Genomic DNA, 17,028 nt, shown 5'->3' with positions numbered 1-17,028 from the left:
ATATTTTTTTCTTTTTGCAAGAGGCCTTTGTAGGCAAGTTTGTGTGATTCATACTGATTTAATTCACTATTTCTCTTTCACACTTTCTCTAAAGCCTCATTTCACTACAGCAAGAGGATGCTGGCTTCATTGCGACTCATACATAGGATGATAATGCAGCCGCCACCTTTCACTTGTTACTGAACCGAAGAGTCCCCTGTCACTCAACCTTGCCACCTAGTGGAGATTTGATGGTTTAACTCCCTCCTGGCCAACAGAAATCTTCCAGACAACTACCTCCCTCATCTGGGGAAATGCCTGCCCTGCAACATTTCCCTCAGACCCCATTCATTTTTTAGCTGCTGAAGACAATACAACAGAAAGTAGCTTTGCACATTACCAAACATCGGTTGGTGGAGAAATTAAAACCTCTTTTCCAGCTTCAGTTAACACGCTCTCAATTAGTGGGCGGTAAAAAACTGTTTGACTTTGACTGACATATGTGTGAACTGCCCCCATGATCCATGGCTTCATGCTGGAGTTGATGGTGCCCCAAAGCAAGAGCATCAAACAAGAAGCAAATTGAGCCACACAGGAAAGTCACTCCCAAAAGAAACTGCACAAATAAGAGCAAATCCAGATGGAACCATCATCAAATGGCATGCTCTCTACAGCAACACCGACAGCAACACAGAATGGTAAGAATTCAGTTACAGCTGCAACGTCAAACAGAAACAATTATTTTATCTACAGAGAAATGTACTTGGAGTCTTGCCAGGTTTATTCTCAATCAGATTATAGCCCATTTTTGGAGAGACAGCCATTTTAAGATGAGTAATAGATTTCAGTTTGGTCCGCCTGTTTTTTTCTGGTGGACTGAGCTGAGATTTGGTTATTTAGGTGCTTTCCACAATGACAAGGATGTGATTCATTTCCCTCTCTTGCAGCCTCTTTGGCAAACCAGACAGTCAAATATAAATCTCACAACTGGGAGTTCCTGGTGGCTGTCTTGGTCACAGCCATCTCCATTTCCATTCTCATCGCCCTTCTGGCTAAATGCCAGGTGGTTCGGCGTTACCTGGCCAGCTACAGGCACACGCGGCTGAGGGAAACAGATACCGTCAGCCAGTGTGACCCCTCAGGTTTGATTCTTTTTTAACCCATAATCCACCCATTATCTGTAACCGCTTATCTCAGTCAGGGTCAAGGGGGGCCATCACCGTGACCCCGGTGTATTATATTTACCCATGACACATACCTTGATATAACAAACCCTCATTTTCTTTGTGCAGTAGGCAAAAGTGCTGCTATATTTGACACAATAGCTTATTTGTTTTCTGCATGAACATCCATTGAAAAGCTGTGATACTTTTGTTCTGTTCTACTTCCTCTTAGTTCACGAAGAAGAACAATAATCATGCTCATTGTCTTGTCCCCACATTTATTTATTTTTTTATACAATGTGGCTGTTAGCTAAAACAGAGAAATGCACACTACAAGCCAAATCTGAAAGAGATGATGCGATCACATTATACATTCAAAATGTTCTTACTAGTGAAATTTACAGTGCAGTGTATATTAGTATGAAAAGCACTACAATCTATTATGGAAATGTGACGATTTTTTTGTCTGACACTCTCTCTGCTTATACGCTGATAAAACAATAATCATCAAAGGCTCATTTGGGAGTAAAATTTCTGATAGACTTCATCTGATGACACAAATACAGTTTATTAGTCACTTTTAAAGCAGCTGTACATTAGCGTAACATTACAGCTTTCAATCTTTTTCATTTTTCTAAACACCAACCACACTGTCAGCTCTTGTGCCACAGAAGACTTACCTTTAAACGATTTTAATGAAGTACATCTCTTGTGTTTCTATCACTACTTCCAGGCCTGGAGGTGGAATTTGCCATGCAAGGGGGGCGTGGGATTAACCCTCACTGCATCCCTCCTGTGGGCGAGGAAGATGATGACGGCTTCATCGAGGACAACTACATCCCTGCCAGTGAGAGAGCAAGGGCTGAAAGAGCAGCGGAGAACATGGAGGACACAGAGGACACAGAGGAAGAGATGGATGAAATTGAATTTACCATCGCTTAGCAAGACTGCCTCTGCACCTCCTCGGCTGTATAAACCCCTGAAACCAAATTCCACTCCCATCTTTCTTTATTTTTTGAGTAAGATTAATTTTGTCAATCACAAAATGGGTTAAAAAAAGTTAAGGAAAGCATAAACATGTAAATACCAGTGCTCAAGAGCATCTTCATTTTAAGGCAGCACAGAATTAATAACCACAACGTGCATGGTTGTTGCAGTAGCTCTAAATGCACAATCTCAGGATCTAAAAATAGTCCCCATAACATGTCATGTTTTATCATGCCTTACAGTAACAGCAATAGGCATTTCTTTTGTTACTTATAGTACAAGTGATGATCAGGAATCAAATGTTGCCATGAAAGGAGTGAAAAAGAGATCAATGTGTCTTCTGAAAATATGAACATTAACTAATCACTTTTATATATGTGACTGACTTTAGTGGCTGATTGATAAGTGGATGGATTAAGACAAATGACCCTTGTTGTGCTGAATGTAAACACTGTCATGTTTTTTTAGTGACAAATGCAAAGGTGTAGACACAGTATGCATTGGTGTATAATATGATTGAAAACCTTTAATTAAAAGCCATATTCATATGTTCATATTGATAGTGCTCTTAGTAGCAACTTAGCAACATGAGGACACTGTGAGGCCTTGAAAAGTGGTCCATCTTTCCTATCAGATTGATCCCTTTACAAGAGAAATTATCATTTTAATTTAAATCTTTATAATGAAGTTGTTACAACATCACTGATTGTGATTTTTGCCTAGCTCAGTAGGCTACAACATGCCTTTTACATGTTTGAAACAGGTAGGCTACAGCTACGGCTACATAAGACTGTAGGCCGACTCAGTTGTAGTAAAAGCATTAGCCTACTTAATTAGTTTTTTTCCACTTGGCTGCTATTTTTAGAACGGTTACAACAGACTGGGGCTGTAGGCTACAGTACTGCATTCACCCTGTATGGCCTATCCTACTCTGTAAAACCCTAGGGTTTGGTCAGGAAATGGTGAACCCCAATAAAAGTCCAGAAACAATGTGGGCTGTCTGCATGGCTCAAACCTTTTTTCTTTCTTTTTTATTCCAATGGACTCCAAACTTCTGAGGATCAGTTTCTTCCCTGTTTCATTTTAAACTTAACAACACTGGCATTAACAACAGTGATCAGGCCTGACAACTGAATAGAAACAGGGCTCGAAAAGAGGCCTGGGGTGTTTGGGATCCTCTGAGACCATCCAGCTGATGAGAGCGGTCTGACAGGTCTGTGTGGGGCTGTCAGGCGAGCCTCCTACCCGGAAACACGGGGGCGTCAAGTGTACACAGACGAGCCGGAGCAAAGCCGGAACGTTAGCCTTCAAAATAAAAGTGCAGAATTTATAGTATAGGCTATAAATCATAGACTGTATATGATATAAACCCATATTAATTAGTAGAGGTGGACTGAAATTAGCTACATTTACTTAAGTGTTGAGTATTTCCATTTTTGTTTACTTTAGGCTATACTTCTCCGCTTGGAATTCAGAGGCAAATACTGTACTTTTTATTGCAGAACATTTATTTTATAACTTTACTTTACAGATTCAGATTATAAAAAAATGGTAACATCAACAAAATGAAGCAAACAAATATAAATATGGGTAAATATGTGAAGTCATCTATATATTAGCGCCTCAATAATTATAAACCAGATATACATTATTCTGAAAAATAGGTCTACCTGCATTATGAGTAATGTTACTTTTTTTAGCGTATATTTTGCTGCCTATATACTTTTGTACTATTGCTGGAGTAAAATTTGTGGTGTTTCTACTTTCACTTAAGTATCCTATTTTCTTCCACCACTGGGTTATTGTAATAATTAAGCTTACCACCTTTGTATAAAAACACTAAAGAGATTATATTGCACTGTAGCCTATGTAAAATAAATACATTTAAAGATGTGAATCAATGTTTCAGAAGTATGAGCAAAAGTAGGCTAATGCTACCGATACAACAATATAAAAATACTAGTTTTAAAAGTTCATGTATTATACCTGTTCCTTTGTTCTTGTCTGCAAAAGCCAACAAAAAAAAAAAAAAAAACTTTAAAAAAAATGTAGGATACTTTTAGCATTGATAGTTGACCATGAATACAGTTAAAATCTCCTCACTAACCGCCGGAAGTAGTCTGTTGCTATAGCAGCCAGCTTGATCCACCGCTCCGGAAAAGCAGCGAGTTGCAGTGGAACGGAAAGACTCAAGAGAGTGGAGGAGAGGAGGAAAGAGGATGATGGGAGCGAACATTATCCACTTAAAGTGACCCATATACCTCACAGTAGACCCAGATATTATCTTGCTCTTGTTCTCGAGGATTTTCTTTCTTTCCACCAAGATGTCTGCGTCGGCGATATTTATCCTCGACCTGAAGGGAAAGGTAAGTTTGTGGCGACTTGTTGTTGGTGGAGTTGGCATCAGGGTTATCAACGCACCTGCTACAAGAAAACAGCATGTTAGCTGATATAAAGTCCAGTAATGGGAGGATATCATACTTTGTATTGGTGTACTGTAACATCTGTAAGATACTTATATTTTCTGACAGGCTTACTTAACGCTACTGTGCCTCATTAAAGACCTACAGTATATGCGGTTAAGACAGCTGTCCGTAAGAGAAGCCGAACTGGACAAACTCGTTTCACTAATGTTGAGTATACACAGGCTTGTTCCTCTGCAGTGATGCAGCCTTTATGTGATGTGTTCAAAGTTTAAAACTTTACTTTTTTCAGCACCAGAAGATTATCCCTTAAATCTTTAAGTGGCTTAATATAATATACATTTTTATAATGATAATAATAATAATAACAACAACAACAACAACAACAACAATAATAATAATAATACTTATTTCAACTTATTGCCAAAATTGTGTCCAGACATGAGGTTTCCATAATAAAATGCAGAGACAGCCCTGTATTGTAGGCACTTGTAGACTGATATCTAGAGCTGAATCAATCAAGTGTTAAATCAGTTAACCAGCAACAGTTTTTCTTTTTTAGTAAGAAAGATGAAATGCCAATCATTATCTGGATACAGCTTTTATTTCATTGATGTTCTATATCAAATGGCACTGTAACTAACGACTGCATCTCTTTTGGACAATCGTTCAGACAAAACAATGAACTTGAATATGTAACCTTGGGCTCAGTGAAATTCTTAAGAGCAAATTTCTGGAACTTATCTAAAAATACTGTATTAAATAAATTCTCTAAAATGCATTTGAATTGTGAGGCACCCGTATGTGCAGTAGCCTGTGCTGTTTGTAGTATGGAATGGTTAAAAGGGGACACTGGATTTTCACTGCGCTACTTACTTCATCAGGTTTTACATCGAAACCTTACAGGGTTAATTTATTTTGGGCAAGAAAAGGAATAGCTGAAGAAGTCTTATATGCTTGACAATACCCATCAGGGGAGATAAGTCCCTCATAGCCTTGGATGTCTGATTGTGCAGATTAAAGGTTTTCTCTTTCCCTATCTATCCATCTCTACCCTGAGGCAAGTCACCATCTCTTCTCTTCACCTTCAGTACTCTCCCTCCCTCTGTCCTGACCAGGCGAGGTCCTCTGTCGCTTATTACTGAATCCACTAAACTAGAATGCAAAACAAAAATCTAAATCTACTGGTCACTACAGTACGCACGTTTGTAGATATACAGTTGAAAGCACACAGCTAACAGAAGCCAGTTTTCCACATCTGCCCTTTATCTCTCCACCCTCAGGCCCCATCCCTCCTAATTTGTAGCTCCTGGGCACTAGACTGCACACTCCTGGCTGCTGGCTGCTGGCTGCTGGGACTTGCTATGTAGAGTGAAATGTCAGACTATTGAAATCAGCATGGCATCATTTGTTCCCAGTGTTTTTGGTCGTAATGATGAGTAGCAGCAAATTGCATTAGCTAGAAGCATACAAGTGTAAGTTTAACATTTAAGACATACATTAGGAGTTGGGAAGGAGCTACAGCTCTTAGTTCTATATTTTGAGTATTAGTTTAGTTTATTTTGAGTTTAGGGACAGTGTACATTCATCCACATTAGAGTGTAAATGTGCTGGGACATTGGCACATTTTCATAATTTCAGTATATTCTTGATTTTTAGTCAGGCTCTTGGTATGGCCACCACTTTGGTCCAGACAGAGGTATCTCAACGACTGTTTAATGGCTTCAAATAACATTTGTACAGATACTCGTGACGGCCCAGAAGATGATTTTGCTGATTCTTCGACCTATTATTTCATCATCAGATCAAAAGTTTTTCTGTCCTATACTTTGTCTTATCACCAGATACCTGCAAACCTAATGTTATTCCCATCAACCATATCAGTACTTTGTATTAAGTTCTAATTACCAAATGATAACATGCTAAGCTGAAATTATTAACACAGTAAACATTATACCAGCTAAACATCAGCATGTTAGCATGAAACTGTGAGGTCAATGCACCGCTGTGTCTCACAGAGCTGCCAGCATGAGTGTTGATTGTGTTGGGAGTCACCAGCAACAATGAACCTCCAGCTGTAAAAAGAGCCACTGTGAGCGATGCATGCATAATGTTAAATGGCTGCAATTGATGGACTTTTTGGTGGTGTCTTTTTGTAGCCTTCCATGTGTAGTTATTCCCTCGACAAGTAAGCTGCTGTTGACTCCGAACAGCCCTCTCACTGTCAAATATGCTCATTAATTTGTTATGTTTTTCTCAGAGTGATAATGGAGATATGCTTAAAGATTTGTGCTGTGATTGTGTACCAAACTGTTGGTGAGTGATACAAATTGACAATAGATTTGTGGAGCTTCTTTTTCTGTTCCTGTTTGCCTTGCAGTGATACACTCCAGTGAGGGCTTTCTGGTTGCCATTTGCCTTTGGAGGTCAGCAGCGAGTAGTTCCTATTGATTTCACACATTGTAAACAGTCACTGATCGCTTTGTAATAACTAAATCCCTGGAGTGAGAAACAGTGGTGGGGTTTAAGGCCACCATCGGCTTTAAGAGGAATAAATTGTTGTTGTTTTTGTGAAACTCAAGTAAAATGATAAAAATGGTTATTCTTCCAGATTTAACCAACAGATCACTATAGTAAGAAACAACCCTATTCTACTAAAGAGACTCCATTTAAAAAATGCCTACTTACTTTCTCTTTTATACTTTTCTTCATTTTGTATTTTTTAAATATGTCTACCACTCTAATATGCCTTATTTCTTATTTCTTTATCTGTGTTCAAGTTGTATTTGTTTTTGTTCCTTTCTTCCTCTGTATATCCACTTTTTGCTGCTGAAACATCTGATTTCTAATGCTATTGTTTTCTTTTAAAGCTTTATTCTTCTGCTCTAACCTGTTGTCATGTAAACCCCTTTGAGCTAGTTGTCACATATGAATGCCACATATACTGTAGATTAGGAACGTAATGGAGGGATGTAGATGTAATATTTCATTATTATTATTTAGTATTCGTAAATGCCAACACAACTTACCAGAAAATGTTTTTCTATCAGTCAGTACTGTGTCTTGGTAGCACACTTGGAGTAGAATATAATGAGACCTGGATTATTAAGTAGCTGCGCTCTGCTTTGGGGCATGAAATATGCTAACTGTTTGTCTGAGGTGTTCTGTTTGATGTGTTCCTCTGCTGAATATACAACACTATCTGATGTTTTCCTTTTTAAACTGAGTGTAACTGACACACATTTGAGCCAATGTGACATGACCATGTGACATCATTGATTCTTAAATAAGCTAAAGGTGAATCAAAAGCTCTTCTAAATCATCATTGTTATTGTAGCAAAAACATAATTGTCACAGCTTCCTGCTTCATGCAGTACGTATTGTCAACGGTTGAACGGCAGACAGACATATCAAGACGTTTCCACTAAAATGATTTCCGTTCTATCGCAGTTTAATTCCAGATCTACAAAGTGAACCTCTAGATATCTTTCCAATGGTCTTTAGTATTGCAGCTCTTTTTGGTGCAAAGATTTGTCTACACCACATTCTGTGTCTCTAGTGACCTTTGAACTCTTCGCTCTGTGGTTTCTGTTTCCTCTCACAGAAGCCGTGCAATGGCCTGTTCATACCTTTTTTTCTCCCCCAGATTACTTTACTTTCCTGGCATTTCCTTTTTGTTTATTTCTTATTTCCTCCTGCCTTTGTTGTAACTGCCCCTATGACCCTTGCGCAACAGAGTCCTCTATTAAAGAAAAGGGGGGGGGGGGCTGTGTGCGTGCGTGCGTGCGTGTGTGTGAATGTGTCATTAGATCCTTCAAGCGAAGAAGCTTTGATCCCTTTCTTCACTTCCCCACTCCATGTCCGGACTCCGGCAAGACTGCTGACTTATCTTACTGTGTGCATGTGTGTTTCTACTAAGATTAGGAGGTTTGGTGGTTTCTTGTGGCTAAATGATAATCTTTAATAATTTATCGAAAAATTTGAAAATATATCACAATTGTGCAGTTCTGTGATATAAACATGTTTCTGTTATTTTATTTTCACTTTAAATCCACGACTTAACACAGCAAGTGCTTTGGTTGGCAGTGCAACCTGGTCATCTCTATGTTGTTTGGACATGTGTTGTTCTTCCTTGTGTGTATTATTTTGAGTGTACCCACAGTGGAGTTTGTTTGTTTGCAGAGTGTGCTCAGTAAATGTCAGGATGTCAGTCTCTTAGATTCTTCTTCGAGTCTTTTATAGACTCAACAATTTGCACTGACATTCAGGCTTTCAAAGACAGAAATATCAAATCAGAAGAATGCATGCAGGCACAACAGGCTCTATTTTTAGTATTGGGGAAAGGCTGCATTCATATACGTGTCTAAAAGCAATTGACTATCTGGCTAGCCGTAAGTCCACACCCAACTTTTATTACAAACAGGTTCTCGCCCTATTTAGATAGTTGTTGAAAGACATTCTGAAAAATGTAGGGACTAACTACCAAAGAAGAGGAGTCAAAATACACACAAGGAAAAGTGCTTGCATGGAAAAAAGACTCTAACATTGCTAACATTTACACTAAAGATACAGCTGAGGCTGATGGGAATGTCATTGGTTTTGCAGCTGCTTAGTCATAAACTTTAGTATTGGACAGATCTTAAGTTTGACCTGATGTTGGCACTAAGAGGTCAGACGAATCCCAAAGTTATTACAATTTATCCTGAATGTATGGACAAAATTTCAATTGTTGAAACGGATTTGTTTTATTCTGGTTTTTTTTTGATAAATACTAATGGATCAAATTTGGAGAGATGTCACAATGATCGTTCACTGCAGCACAGCCTTCCAGAGCAATTGGGTGTTTGGTGCCTTGATCAAGGGCACCTCTGCAGTGACCTTATACCTTGTCTGCCCGGGGCTTGACCAATGTCAACCTCATGGTGACACTAAAGGAGAAGTTGGGGATCACATATGAAAAAAAAATTCCATGACAATTGATCCAAGTTGAGATATTTCATCCTGAACCAGAGTGATCATTTCACATCTGAGAATCACTGGAACTTTGCTCAAGTTTCATGTTGAGAAGGTGATCATTCATCATTCATCATCAGAAGTTAGCAATACAGTTTGCACATTTCCTTGTGAGATGAACCTGGAAAATTGTGCCATTTTCATCCTCTAGTTGAGGGTTTGTAGTCATGTAAGCTTAAGTGGTCAGGTTTGGTATCTTAACCATAAACATCTAATGGGTAGATGTTAGCTAACTGGGTAGCGGCTCTCTCTATATACATTTATATGTTTTCTGAATCTATATTTTGTTCTTTACATTCTGGATCCAGGTGCTAATCTGTCGTAACTACATGGGGAACATGGACATGAATGAGATTGACCACTTTATGCCCATCCTGATGAAGAGAGAAGAGGAGGCTGAGATGTCGCCTCTGATCACCCATGGCTCTTCACACTTCCTGTGGATCAAACACAGCAACCTTTACTGTATCCATTTGAGTTCCTGTCTTGCTACTTTAACATCACAGCCTTTCCATCAGTCATATATGCAGAGAAATGAGTATATATAAAATGTAGAAGGGATTGACACCCTCTACATATACCTGCATGGCCTCTTCCTTTAGGTCCATAAGAGATCCTGTGCCTCAGGTCTCAGCAGTAAGCAGCTTCTGTTTCATATCATCATGTTTCACAGCCAGTTGAAAATTGCTATGTGTTATGCACTGTATATCCTCCTCTTTTAATGGGAGGTTGGGCAGTCAGACTTCCTTACACATTATTAATTCAGCATGATATTGCAGTTGTGAGTAAGTGGTATTCCCAGTGCACTGTATTAGACAACTGAGCTGTTTTACCTCCCTCATAACCACCCATAAGATGTTCACTACATGTCTCTGTCTTGTCAATTTGTGGTTCGTAACAATTTTTATGTTTTTCAGCTCAGATGCTGCCACTTGTAGATGTACAGTCATTTCTTAACAGTCTGTTTTTCAGTGGTGGCGATGACGAAGAAGAATGCCAATGCTGCCCTGGTCTACTCCTTTCTTTATAAAATTGTGCAGGTACGTCTGTTTCTTCCAAATTTTTAACCTGCTACTTCTGTTCATTTTGAATTGTTATTAAGAGATTATCTGTATCACGTTGGCGGAAGGCAGGCTCTGCTACTCTAAATCAAAAATGCTTAAATTAAAAAAATTGAAACTGATGCCTCACATTGTATTTTGACCTTATACCGTGGTCACTTACCAGAGGTAAAAAACAAAGCTGTGTTCACGTTGTCCTCCATTTTCATGCCTCTGTACCAGTGACAGCTGTAGCTGGCATTATGTATTTTGGTTGTCCGTCCATCCGGACGTACTTTCATTCCATTCTTTTGAGCACGAAATCTCAAGAACCCCTGAGAGAGACTTACTTCAGATTTGGCACAAATGTCCACTTGGACTCAAGGATGAACTGATTAGATGGAGGTCAAAGGTCATTTTGACCTCACAGAATACATTTTTGGCCATAACTAAAGAATTCCTATGCTAATTATGACAATATTTCACACAAATGTCTAATTGGATAAAATGCCAATGCCAAATGAAGTGATGATATTTTATATCTATAAGGTCAAAGGTCAACTTCACTGTGCCTTCACTGTTCTGGCCATTATTTAATTATATCAATCAGGAACAGAGGGGTTAGATACTGAATTAGTGAAACTAATCTAATCTACACTAATCTTGAAACTGTGGTGGTGTTATAGATCTTCTGTGTTGCTGGGTTGAAGGTGTGTGCAAAGCATCCATGTTTAGCCCAAAAATACAAATTACTTGTCGTAAACTACAACTTGTATGGTTGCAGGTGCATACAGGCCTTAACCCTAACACAAAGCTCAGAGCACAGCACATGACCCCTTCCACCCCTTATCCCCGTTTTACCCGCCTCCCCTTTGGTATCAGGTACAGACAAATCACTCACAAAAAAGTTGGTTTTAAAAAAACTTTCATTCCATCTGCCATCACTGCCCTGAACAATCTGGCGAGAAGGTAGCACTGCCTGTTGTTTGTTTGTCTTTCTGATTCTCTGTTTTGTGTAAATTTTAATTTATAATGTGTTTTTGTGTGTTACTTGTTAAATGGTGAGACCTGAGGCTGACTGTGAAAAAAAAAAATTCACCCTGTGACAATAAAGTATGATTCTGATTATGGGGTGCAACTACTGGAAAGTGCACCTCTTTTTTCATTGTTGTTCTATTGTTTCACTATTTTCTCACTGCATATATCTGTTTGATGCTGTGCCACAGGTTTTTGCTTTTTGTTACACTGCCAGCTGATGGAATAAATGTACATTTCCCTTGCAAATACACAGCGCAAAAACATAAGAGTACAGCCAAACAACTTACATGTCATATAGCTACTTTAATTTAACATACGGTGCAGTGTAAGTTGAACTGCGTCTTCCTGTTTGTCTGTAGGTATTTAAGGAGTACTTTAAGGAGCTTGAGGAGGAGAGTATTCGTGACAACTTTGTAACAGTGTACGAGCTGATGGACGAAGTGATGGACTTTGGTTTCCCTCAGACAACTGACAGCAAGATCCTACAAGAGTAAGAAAACAATAGTGTCTGCATGTTCATGCCCAACAATACGAGTAGTATAATATTGACAAAACTTAAAAGTGAAGCTGTTACTGTTTGAATTTTTACATTTGACAAAACTTGGATTGATTATGTCTGTTAGCACTGTGTCCAGGCATTTTAAGTGTAACATTAATCCGGCTGATGAAGGCATGAGGTTAAAGTTTAAAACTCTCAAAGGCTGTAATGCACTAAGGCACTCCAGTCTGATTTTAATGTAACCACATTATTTTAAGTGGCACCACCTGTATCATCCATCAGGAAACAAAACAAAGTTTTTTTTGTGAAATAACAGCTATGTATTTCCTACTGTAAGTGACCAGCAGGGATGGGAGTACACAGTTATTCTGTTTGTAGTGCCATTGGTTTTATTTGTTTTTTTTTGTTCAACAAAGTACAGCTTGTGACTAAAGCTATAATGAACGGGGGAACTTTATTCTGCGAGTTAAATGAACTGAAGCAACTATTATTCTTGGGCTTTTCAAGCGTTTTGTGTTCACAGTGTACAGGGTTGTTTTGCTTTTCCCCCCTCCTCTTAGCCCCTCAGAGAGGCATTTGTTTCCAGGGAGGCTCAACGTTCACTTTACTGTACCATGATAACACGGGCGCACATGATCAGCTTTGCTTCTAATTAATGGTGAAATGCATTATTTACCATTGAATCATACGTGATTGTGCTTTCTTTGGTGATATGTGATTGATGATTAACTTAGTGTGCTGCAAGGCTTGGCTTGAGGTTGTATGTGTGTGTGTGTATATGTACAGTACTCTATGTGTGTTTGGTGTCTGAATAGGGCTGATAATTACCAGGCTCCTGTTGGCACTCAGACACAATGACACCGTCAGCTGGACACACTCGAGACTCAGAAAGAAAAGCCTTGCTCTTCTCTTTGCCAAGGAGACGTGTCATTTCTCTTCTTATACACACACACACACACACACACACACACACACACGCAGACACTGTGTCTCTCTGTCTGCAGGCTCTTGAAGTTCTCTGACCTTTTCGTGACCCGCCTTTCACAAAGACGCTTTTTTCCCCCTACATTATAACACTAACTACCTAGTAAAAGTATAAATGTGAGCATGTGCGGGTGTGTGTGCATGTGTAGGCGGATGCAAGAGAATGAGGATGTGAGACTGCAGGAATGCATGTTAATGTGTTTATGTGCATGTCTTCGTAAAAACCTTCATGCATGTGTGGGTGTGTGGGTGTTTGTTGTGATTGTTATGCTAATATGTCAGTTTGCTGCCAACCTTGCTTCCAGATCCTTTCATTAGCATTTCTGAGGAGAATCAGGGCAAAAACAGAACAAACAGCAACAAAACAACCCAATGTCGACCTAAAGCCGCTTTTATCTCTCAGCACTGTCAGACTTTGCTATGTGTCAACATGCATTCAAGACCCTCTAGGTGGGAGGAACTGGAACGGAAAACTAGGGAGAACATTTTGCCTCAATCTGTCAATCAATCTAAAACGTGTTTATTTAGCGCTTTTTTGTTGTTGAAATGTACAGTTGGACTGAAAACGACCCTTTTTTTATTTATTCATTAGGCTTTAATGACACTTGCCATGCTGGAACAGTTAACTCAGTTTAGAGGAGCTATAATCAATATTTTCATGACAATGTGTCAAATGACAAGGGTCGATTGTACTGATGTACCTAACGGAGATTAATTACCCAAAATCTTTAGCTCTTCACATTAAGTTTCATCTCAATGTTTAGCTGCCCGGACCGGCAGCTTCACCGTCCTGCATAGATTAGTGTCATGGCTCTCATCGTCTTCGTTCCGCTGCAGGCTGCTGTTTTCAGCAAAAACTCTCTAAGAACCCATTGTAGAGTGCTGAGGAACAAATGACAGACGGACACAGTTATCGACTAGTTGGTAAAAATAGTGAAGTATTTAGCAGATATTTCTCTCAGGAGTTGGTTGAGACCAAAAACAGAACTATTGGACTTATGTTCATCAAAGCTTACACAAGCGCAAGTCCAACTGAATTATAATGTTGCTCTGTATCTGTTGGATGTGGAGGTTGCTCTTTAACTGATGCAAACAAAGTTATCGCAGGTTTAAAGAAATGAAAAGAGGAATCAGAATAAAAGTGGTTTAGTCAGTGGGCTTGGCATGGTAACAGTGCTTGTTGGTGTGAGTTTTGCAGTTTTGGTTACCAGTGCAATCTGGAAACGAGTCTGGAGCAAGATAGATGCCTTATGAATACCCACGCTGTTTGACTTGTGCGTAACTATGTGCAGCTCTCAAATTAGAAACTGTATATGGAACACAGATACCATTCCTATTGAGTCAACTGAAGAGAAAGACCTCACACATACACATACACATGGGACATCATACATGACATTGATGGTAAGAATCACAAGCACTGTGTCGTTCCAAAAATGGTACCTTTTCTGCATTGACAAAATTTCAGCAGTGGTACCGCTTCACCCATTGATGCAGGCATGCCAGAGTCTTTTGTGGCTGCAGAATAACCAAGCAAATACAGTCAAAAAACTAAATTTATTTGAAGTTGTGAAAATTGGCATTGTTACTGTGCTTGCTCTTCCACTGGCTTTGCACTTTCCCTTTCTTTTTTTTGTAAACGAGGAGCTTGAGGACAGCAGATTTGTGTGGAACATTGGGTCAGTATGTCACTGACTCTGGGGAAATGCTCAGGCCTCTGGAGGAGAAGAAAAGGTGAGGGACAAGTGAACATAGGAGAAGAGACAGGGAGGGGAAGAGGTCAGAAGAAAAGAAACAGAGGGAGGAGAAAAGAGCCTGCCCCAGAGATGGCAGTTGTATCACTGCCAATCTGTCTTTCCATTTATGTTAGCAGTATAAAATGTTAGCGCACAAGTATGTTTGAGCATTGGAAGGGAGTTGATATAAGACAGAGGGCTGCAAGACATCTGTATCCTGTCCTTTTGTGAATATTAGCAGCTTTCACACAGTAGGTTCAACTGCAGGTCAGCAGCACCAATTCATAATGTTCATAACAAAGTGTATAAAACACCATTTGTTTTATTTAAATGCCCACTGGGGTTGCTGTACATAGCCCAGTCTGTGGGGACTTGGCTGGGGAACTGGATGTCACCAGTTCAAGTCCCTGCACAGACCAAGTATGGAGTGTGGACTGGAATGTGGAGAGGTGTCAGTTCACCTACTGGCCACTGCCGGTGTGCCATTGCACAAGGCACTGAATTCCGAACATCTAGGGGCGCCTGTCCATGGGCAGCCCCCTCACTCTGACATCTCTCCATTTAATGCATGTGTATATGTCCTTTTTGTGCATGTGTGTGTTATATATCACAACAACAGAAATCCCCCTCAAGGCACTAATAAGGGTATGCTTTATTTCTTTTCTTTCCATACAAATCCTCTGAATCCCTTTGCTCCCTCTTATGATCATTATTATTATTATATATTATTATTATTATGAGTAGTAGTAGTATTTATACACAATCCAGGTTGCTAACATCCAATCAGTCTGTTAGCAAAACTAACTAACTAACTAAACAACTAAAATGAAATTGAAATCCTGGGAAAATTAGACAGCACTGCAGTGGAAATAAGGCCAGTGAGAAGTAAACATTGGTGAGAGGTGCGGGCAGGTGATTGGGTAAAAAATGGTCACATGTTGTTTATCTAAGTACAGCGCCCTCTTATTCTCATGACAATACATTATTGCTCCCCAGGCACAGTCGGGGATTGTTAAAACAAACTGGCTCTCCAGCTTGAACACTTAAGACAACCTACAGTACTGTGCAGTAAACGAGGGGAGCGATGGACGGATCAACAAATAGACAAAAATATATTTGTGCTGATAACTATAATGTTTTATTAGAGGAAAACAGATTCACAATCCAGGCCAGGCCAACATTCATTATTTATTAATCTAATGATATGTTTTAAAGCTGCACACATTGATATTTTTAGAACAACAATTGGTCCTGATTTGCATAGGTAAATGCCTGCCAACCCCCCTAAAAGGGCATGAGACTGCAGGGTCGTGTGCACACAGCCACATACAGAAATAGAAACTTTTGAGAGAATTAAGTCAAGAATGCCCAAATCAACGTTCACAGTTCTAAAGTGGAGGTATTTATGCATAGTGGATATAAAATAACGTGCAGAAAAAAAAAGGTCTATGTGGTCCCCTTTTAGCTTAAGAAGAGACATAAACAGGTCCCTGGACCACCTGCAGCATTGTGTGCTGGATTCCAACCCATGTTTTTGCTGCATGTTGTCCCTTCTCTCTCTTTCTCTCTCTTTTTCCTGTCTTCTTTAAAAAAAGAAGGAAAAGTAGACCTATTCTGGGCCTATAAATAACGGGATCAGTCACCAATTATTTGATGGCATGGTTCTCAGAAAACATAATTGATTTAGTGTTAGTGCTAGTTTTTAAAATACCATATTGCTTTGTAAAATAATGAAAATTATTATTAACAAATATGATAAATGAAACAATATTATTGTAATTGAAATCCTAATGATGTTATACAACTGAACAATTGATGAAAACCCAATAACCAATACTTTATGCACAAACATGTCAGCACTCAAATGTGCATGAGAGTGTTCTTGAGTCCGCGTATAGTCTCTTCTTACCTAAGAACAAATGCCACATACAAAACATTGGGGAATGTCTGAAAACTGCACAAGTGGGTTTTAAGATGAAACGGTTGGTGAGCGAGGCCCATTATTTTGGTTTTTATAGCCTTTATTGTGTTGGTTCACTCTCATTGCTCTCATTGACATTGCCTACCTGCTCATCACCAAACAGAAGACAAAGTAAGCGACAAGCTGGTGAACATAATGGAGCATTTAGCCCCTAAATAGACAGATATTACCAATCATGAGTTTGT

The 17,028-nt window shown here is 39.3% G+C and overlaps 2 protein-coding genes across 3 annotated transcripts in view; both read left to right on the top strand.

Annotated features, from left to right (window-relative positions):
* Positions 1-550: 550 nt before the first annotated feature.
* On the top strand, positions 551-2,299 carry cUnh1orf210 (chromosome Un C1orf210 homolog). The gene is made up of 3 exons (XM_083940246.1): positions 551-677; positions 927-1,121; positions 1,876-2,299. The coding sequence occupies exons 1-3, from the start codon at positions 620-622 to the stop codon at positions 2,082-2,084; spliced, it is 462 nt and encodes a 153-aa protein (XP_083796372.1). The 5' UTR covers positions 551-619; the 3' UTR covers positions 2,085-2,299.
* A 2,014-nt stretch (positions 2,300-4,313) lies between these two features.
* Positions 4,314-17,028, top strand: part of ap1m3 (adaptor related protein complex 1 subunit mu 3) — a 31,125-nt gene continuing 18,410 nt past the window's right edge. For both annotated transcript variants that reach the window (XM_083939798.1, XM_083939797.1), the window contains exons 1-4: positions 4,314-4,495; positions 9,874-10,030; positions 10,538-10,605; positions 12,003-12,133. In XM_083939798.1, coding sequence (XP_083795924.1) covers positions 4,454-4,495; positions 9,874-10,030; positions 10,538-10,605; positions 12,003-12,133 — 398 coding nt within the window. In that variant the 5' untranslated portion in view covers positions 4,314-4,453. The remainder of the gene's footprint in view (positions 4,496-9,873; positions 10,031-10,537; positions 10,606-12,002; positions 12,134-17,028) is intronic.

Source organism: Echiichthys vipera (genome assembly GCF_963691815.1).
Source record: "Echiichthys vipera genome assembly, chromosome: 3".
NCBI classification, from domain to species: Eukaryota; Metazoa; Chordata; class Actinopteri; order Perciformes; family Trachinidae; genus Echiichthys; species Echiichthys vipera.
The sequence above is the reverse complement of the archived record's forward strand: the minus strand, read 5'-3'. Positions and strand labels throughout refer to the sequence as shown.

Coding starts and splice junctions, on each gene's coding strand:
- cUnh1orf210 (XM_083940246.1), top strand. CDS start 620: ATGGAACCATCATCAAATGGCATGCTCTCTACAGCAACACCGACAGCA. Junction 678..926: donor ACCGACAGCAACACAGAATG/GTAAGAATTCAG, acceptor CCTCTCTTGCAG/CCTCTTTGGCAAACCAGACA. Junction 1,122..1,875: donor CAGCCAGTGTGACCCCTCAG/GTTTGATTCTTT, acceptor CACTACTTCCAG/GCCTGGAGGTGGAATTTGCC.